We start from the raw sequence: 7121 nt of genomic DNA, 5'->3' as shown, positions 1-7121 counted from the left end.
TGAATTCACATTTGGGTAACTCTACGCAAATACCTGCCTATTTTTAAGCCTCAGTTTTCATTCTTTTAACAAATGCTGATTGAGGACTCAACCATTATAGAATGCATGGTACAGCACTATACTAATTGGTATGGAAGTAGAAACTTAGAAGTAATAGTGTCTGTTTTTATGGAACTTAGAAGAACATACATATACATATCAAACAACTAGAGAATATAGGTTACATGCTATTTTACACGGCATTATGTGTTTGGGATAATGTTCAGGGATGGGTTCAGTCAAAAGAGGGTCTTCCTCGAGTAGATGTGTTTTGAGTTAGTACCTGAAGGAAGTTATTGATGTAGAATGACAGGGAAATGGCAGGAAATTGGTTGTTCAAGTACGAGGAATGAACTAGGAAAAGTTTAAATGGCAGTAATTAGCTAATCTAATTAGTAAGGGGACAACAAGCAAATTGGCTTGGCCAGCCTATTGTACCTTGGGGATTCTGCAGCAGTTAACTCGGTTAAGGCATAGTGTTAATGAGGTCACAGTTCAGTCATGTATTCCGGGTAATTTCTGTCTTTTATCCAGCCAGATCCTTTCTTCTCACTCTAAGCAGCTGTCTCACATGTGTAAGCCCTTAGTCAGAGGGAGTGGGTCTGGACAAGAAAGCAGAGTTGGAAAGAGTAAATCTGTCCCTCAAGGTCACATGCCCATCTGAGAGTGGCTCCAGATTACCATCTTTGAACCGGAAAGCGATACTGTATCCTGGTGGTGGGGGCAGGGGTGCTGAGGGAAAAAGAAGAAATGTTAGGAGAGAAAAAGAGGTAAGATCATTCCCCAATTTGGGGCTTCATGTATATATAATACAAATATAAAATAAGGATTAAAATGCCTTCCTTTTTAAAAAATTTTAAAAGATTTTAATTAATTAATTAATTAATTAATTTGTCAGAGAGAGAACGCAAGCACAAGCAGGGGGAGCGGCAGGCAGAGGGAGGAGCAGGCTCCCCGCTGAGCAAGGAGCCCGATGTGGGACTGGATCCCAGGAGGCTGGGATCAGGACCCAAGCGGAAGAAAGATGCTTAACCAACTGAGCTCCCCAGGCATTCACCAAAAATGCCTTCCTTAAAAATGTTGAATGCAAGGCAGAGTTCAAGGGAGGGCTCTTGCTCTTTGACATTCAAATAAAATAGGCTCAAAATTTAAAGCAATCCAGGTGCACCTGACTGGCTCAGTCAGTAGAGAATCTCAAGGTTGTGAATTCGAGCCCCATGTTGAGTGTAAGAGATTACTTTAAAAAATAATTTCTAAAAATATTTTATTTATTTATTTATCAGAGAGAGAGAGAGAGAGAGAGAGCGTGCACAAGCAGGGGCAACAACGGACAGAGGGAGAAGCAGGCTCCCCGCTGAGCAAGGAGCCCGATGCGGGACTCAGTCCCAGGACCTGAAGGCAGACGCTTAACCGACTGAGCCATCCAGGCATCCCTAAAAAATAAAATCTCAAAAAAAAAAAAAAAATTAAATCGGCGGGCCTGGGTGGCTCAGTCGGTTAAGCGTCTGCCTTCAGCTCAGGTCATGATTCCAGAGTCACGGGATTAAGCCCCGTGTGAAGCTCCCTGTGGTGAGGAGTCTGCTTCTCCCTCTCCCTCTGCTCCTCCTCCCCCCACTCATGCTCTCACTCTCTCTCTCAAATAAATAAATAAAATCTTAAAAAATTAAATCAATCATATCCAATGGAAATCCCAAAATTAATGCCAATCTCAAGGAGGAGTGGGGAAATGGAGGATTTCTGTTTCCAGGGCCCCGTTTCTAGGGAAGCTGTTTCTCTTCTACACCAATTAGACCCCAAAGGCGACACAGTCTTGAATTACTTTATCCTCCTTCCCCTTCCACACATTACTGGGACAAAACTTTCCTGAGTGTGGAAATGAGACCACAGATTTAGAACAAAAGCAGAGGAAGGGCTCACACTATAATAGCATAAACATCTCTCAATGCAACAGCAGGTGCCACTGTTTGTTTTTGTTTTGTTTTGTTTTTAACATTTTGTTCAGGGACGCCTGGGTGGCTTAGTCGGTTAAGCATCTGCCTTGGGCTCCGGTCATGATCCCAGGGTCCTAGAATGGAGTCCAAGAATGGAAGCTCAGAGGGGAGCCACTTCTCCCTCCGCCTCTGCCTCTTTGTCTCTCATGAATGAAATAAAAATAAAATCTTAAATTTTTTCTTTATTTGAGAGATAGAAAGAGAGCACACACGGTGGGTGGGGGGGTGAGGGGGCGAGGGTAAGCTGAGCCCCGACTTCTGGAGGGGCTCTATCCCAGGACCCTGGGATCATGACCTAAACCGAAGGCAGACTCTTTACCGACTGAGCCACCCAGGCACCTGAGGCACCACCATTCTTAAAATGGCCTTCCTCTACTCCACTGAGAGAGAATTTCAATGACTTTGGTACCCATCTAGATCCATCTCTCTTTTTATTTTCCTATTGTTCTTCCCACTTTTATCAAGAGCATTATTCCCCCTACTTGTATCACGATGGAAAGCAGTACAGTGATATTTCTTTGCCTGGGTTCCTGCCCTCAGATCTCACCCTTCATCAAGTGCACACTTCCAGACAAAGACGGTTTTCTCCCCTAAAATTAAGCCTGATTCTTCCCTCTCCTCCACCCCTTCTTTCTATAAATATTAAAAGAGAAAACTATGCAAAGTCTTAGCCCAGAGCTTGGAAGATTAATTTCCTTTCTCAAAGATGTATAGTACTAGGCACTATAGAGGCTACAAAGATTAATAGAACTTCTAACTATGAACGAGGAAGAATATAAAAAGGCTCTAAAAGAGACGTTCAGAAGATCAACATATGTCTGCCGATGACACGCCCACGACACGCCTCTGTGCTTATGTATCAATTCCGTGACCACAGACTCGCCAAGTAGTTTGCCAGGCGTTTTCGTTCCTCCTGGACATCTCGGCAGCTTCTCACACGTTCACTCCTGCTCCCTTTCTCGCTAGAGGTGTGAGACTACAACTCCCGAAAGGCCGCGTTGTCCCCTTCCTTCCTCCCTCTCCCGGTTCCGAGCCATGGCAACGGCGTGACGTGGGGGTACTGGGAGCTGCGGGAGCAGCGGTCGCGGCTTCAGTTCTAGCCTACCCCGCCGCCCGGGCGGGAGGAGGGCGAGAGGAGCCGCAGCCCCGAGCCGCTCCTGTTCTCGGGGACCCTGAACCCGCCCGGCGGCCGCTTCCTGCCGCTTTTCCTCGGGAGTGAGGAGGGCGCAGCGGGTGTCAGAACCCAGAGGGCAAGGGAGGGTCGGTCCCGCGCATGGCCTCGGCGGGCGCGCGGCGGCTCCCAGCCGGGACGTGCGCGGCGGCCCAGCGTTGCTGCGGCTTCGCGCTCCGCCCGGGCGCTCGCCCGGCTCCGCCCCCGGGCCCTCCGCGACCGCCGCGACCAATGAGGTGAGAGGGAGGTGCGAGCGTCTGCGTTGCTGGAAAGGGGGTCGCCCAGGGCCGCGAAGTTCCACCGCGGAGGGTTGCAACTCTGGGATGCGGGCGCGGCGTGGCGCGGCTGCGGTCTTACCTCCGGGTCTCGTGGTAGAGCTTTGGGGAATGCTTTTGCAAGTGATTCGCGAGGGGAAGTCCCCGGGGTGGGTGCCAAACCACTGCTAGCCCCTCTCGGGCGCCCTGGCAACGCCAGGCTTGGCAAGGACCCAGAGACTGTGATACTTTCCGAGAGTCCTGGCTTTTAACAGTATCGTAGCCCACACTCCAAGGCAACAGCCCCTCGCACGCACCCCACTTTTCCCCATCTCCTCCCCCGGCACTGTCCTCAACCGCCCTCGACCTTTCGCACTCGTGACTGCCTGGCCAGGGAGCCTGGCGGGCTGCAGCAGGTGCTGAGGGAAACGCTTGTACGGATGACCTTCCTCCGGGATGCACCACCCCGCTTTACCTGGAAATGGTTGAGGAATACAAAGAATCATGAGGTCCTCTCTCCTTTCCTTTTGTCCTTAGATTTCTGATGTCCTGCAGCCTTTTCTTGCCCCGGGCTGCCCAGGTCTTGGTGGCTGAGGTTGGCTTACCTCCCACGCGTTCCTTCATGGGCTTTGCTGCCCCTTTCACCAACAAGCGAAAAGCTTACTCTGAGCGTAGGATCATGGGGTGAGCATCCTCCCCTGTCCAGCATCCTTCCACATTCCCTTCCTCTCCAAACAAATGACTAAATCCAGGCTAGAGTGTAAGGGTAGCAATAGTGGGCAAGATTCATCCCTGGCCATCCCTCTCCCCAGCTATTATTATTGATCCTTTATCCTTCCTTGCCAGTCTTCCAACCTTAATTTCCCCCTTTTTGGTTGCCCTGCATGTGCATTAAGTGAACCGTGATTAGAATTGGACAATATAAGACAACAGGGTATTATTTCTTTGCTGACCTTTTAAATGTATTTGTGGGCAAGATATAATACTAACACTGAGCACTTGCTACTGCTAGTAGTTAGGCTATTTAAGTGTTTTAGGTAGGTGTTCTCATTTGATCCTCTCAACAGACCTATGAATCAAATACTATTATTAACTCTGATTTACAGATGAGAAAACGGAGGTACAGGTAATTTACTTAGGACTACATTGTTAGAAAGTTGTAGAGCTAGGATCTGAGTTCTTGTGTGATCACCAGTAAAACTGATAGCCTTTGTTCCCCTTAGATGTTCCCTCTCAGGATCAAAATAGATAGTAAATGCAAAAACGTTCTGTGAACTACAAAACATAACTTTAACATCATGGAAATTTCCGTGTTTGCTTTTGGGAAGTCATTCATCCAGGCTTCTTTGGGATCTCTAGTTCTTGAAGGCGAATAGTTTGTGGGCAAAGGCATGGGGGCGGGGAGGGCACCTAGGGCAAGGAGGAACCTGACCCAGCTGGCAGTTCCTTGGCCTTTCTCTGTGATTCCTTCCCTTAGGTACTCAATGCAGGAGATGTATGAAGTGGTGTCCAATGTCCAGGAGTATCGTGAGTTTGTGCCCTGGTGTAAGAAGTCCTTGGTGGTATCTAGCCGCAAAGGTCACCTGAAGGCCCAGTTAGAGGTTGGCTTTCCACCTATTGTGGAACGTTACACCTCTGCTGTTTCCATGGTCAAACCTCACATGGTCAAGGTGAGGCGCTGGGAGGGATTAATTAGCAAAGTTTTTGTATTCTCCAGCGTTTTTACTTTTAAAGGCTATTTTGGCCTTCTTTGTAATGATTTTACCTCCATGTGTGAAATACTTCCCTAATAAAACATTAGAAGGAAAGGAAAAACATTTTTCAATTTTTTCTTATACCGTTCTATACCTACTATAGTTTTTTTTTTTTTTTTAAGATTTTATTTATTTATTTGACAGAGAGACAGCGAGAGAGGGACACAAGCAGGGGGAGTGGGAGAGGGAGAAACAGGCTTCCCGCCGAGCAGGGAGCCCGATGTGGGGCTCAATCCCAGGACCCTGGGATCATGACCTGAGCCGAAGGCAGACGCTTAACGACTGAGCCACCCAGGCACCCGTTTGTTTTTTGTTTTTTTTAAAGATTTTATTCACTTATTTGAGAGAGCGCACAGAGCAAGAGTCAGAGAGCACAAGGAGGGCCAGGGGCAGAGGGAGAGGCAGATTCCCCGCTGAGCAGGGAGCCCAATGCAGGGCTCCATACCAGGACTCTGGGAGAATGACCTGAGTGGAAGGCAGATTAGGTTTTATCCCATTGTAATATTATTTAACTAACTGACTGCCCTCTTCTAGGCTGTTTGCACTGATGGTAAGCTCTTCAACCACTTAGAGACCATTTGGCGATTCAGCCCTGGTATTCCTGCCTACCCCCGAACTTGCACTGTGGACTTTTCGGTGAGTCAGGAGGCTGTGTAGCATAGAGCTACAAATGGGTTGAGGGTTGAGCGGAGGTACTATGGAAGTTAAGTATAGCTAGCACTTAGTATTTCCCAAGTCAATGACACTCTCCACAAGTCTGAGCTTACATCAGACTTGTACTCTGTGCTCAGTCCGAAGTAAGGGCTTTTGAGGGAATCTAAGGAACTGGAGGGGGAGGGGAAGAAAAGACATGGAATAGTAAGTATCCTTGTGTTTGGCCAGGGACGATCCAACATGGTCTTGAATAGTTTCTGTCTCTTACCTATTCCCAGATTTCCTTTGAATTTCGTTCTCTGCTGCACTCCCAGCTGGCCACCATGTTTTTTGACGAGGTTGTCAAGCAGAATGTCGCTGCCTTTGAGCGTCGGGCAGCTACCAAGTTTGGTCCAGAAACAGCCATCCCCCGTGAACTGATGTTCCATGAGGTGCACCAGACTTGAGGCAGGACTGTTCCCTGGCCTCTCTACTCTCCCTCCCAACCCAATTCTCTTATTTATTTCATTTGGCTCCTGCGCCAATCTAAGAGTCTGTGTTCATAATGATGTTCTCCCTCTCACTTCCCCAGAAATTGGGTTATAAGCTGGCTGGAAATGCGGGGTGGAAAGGCAGGAGGTTATGGAAAGGCTAGGAAATGGTCAGGCTCATCTTGAGAGTCCCACATGCCTGATGTCTGCAGCCTTCTTACAGTGAATTATAATCAGGACTGTTGGTTGTCTTTGGACCCTGTCAAGGTTCCTTATTAGTGTCTGACCAGGGGAAGATAGCAACTTTTCTAGGGACTGAATAAGCTGAGCTTTTTTCTCTGACAGAGGTATTGGGCGGTGGGTAACTGTTGCCTGCCTGAGATGCCTCAGGAAATGCCTGAGATCTGGCCCCAGCTTGAAATCCATATGACCTCACTTTAAGAATATTTCCATGCTGCCTGGTTAGTGGAGAGCAAGGAGCTGTTTTAACATCAGTGCCACAGGAGCAAGGAGAAAAAAAGCACTGAAGAGAACTGTACTCTTGGGTTGTACCTTTTTCTTCTACTTGGCTGAGTTTTTATAAAATTTCAATAAATTAATTGTGACAGTGTGAATTTGGCTTTTTTATACTGTGTCTTGGGGGAATGATGTGGATATAGCAGAGTAGAAGAAAGTCATGGCTTCCTTCCTCAGGGGAGTAAAGGTGCAAGGCCTCTTGGACATAGTGTCCCTGCTAACTATAGTAGCACATTCTACAAGCCAGGACCTAGTACCCACTCCCTTGCCTA

At 47.9% G+C, this 7121-nt stretch overlaps 1 protein-coding gene across 2 annotated transcripts; it reads left to right on the top strand.

Moving 5' to 3' along the window:
• Positions 1-3091: 3091 nt before the first annotated feature.
• Positions 3092-6947, top strand: COQ10A (coenzyme Q10A). Of its 2 annotated transcripts, none has more exons than XM_027594091.2 (5): positions 3092-3437; positions 3993-4139; positions 4933-5125; positions 5744-5845; positions 6142-6947. In XM_027594091.2, the coding sequence occupies exons 1-5, from the start codon at positions 3304-3306 to the stop codon at positions 6307-6309; spliced, it is 744 nt and encodes a 247-aa protein (XP_027449892.1). In that variant the 5' UTR covers positions 3092-3303; the 3' UTR covers positions 6310-6947. The 2 variants fall into 2 exon arrangements, with proteins under 2 accessions (XP_027449892.1, XP_027449894.1); XM_027594093.1 differs by lacking the exon at positions 3092-3437 and adding an exon at positions 3456-3572 and having other exon boundaries at positions 6142-6677.
• The last annotated feature ends 174 nt before the right edge of the window (positions 6948-7121 follow it).

This window comes from Zalophus californianus, chromosome 9 (genome assembly GCF_009762305.2).
Source record: "Zalophus californianus isolate mZalCal1 chromosome 9, mZalCal1.pri.v2, whole genome shotgun sequence".
NCBI lineage: Eukaryota > Metazoa > Chordata > Mammalia > Carnivora > Otariidae > Zalophus > Zalophus californianus.
The sequence above is the reverse complement of the archived record's forward strand: the minus strand, read 5'-3'. Positions and strand labels throughout refer to the sequence as shown.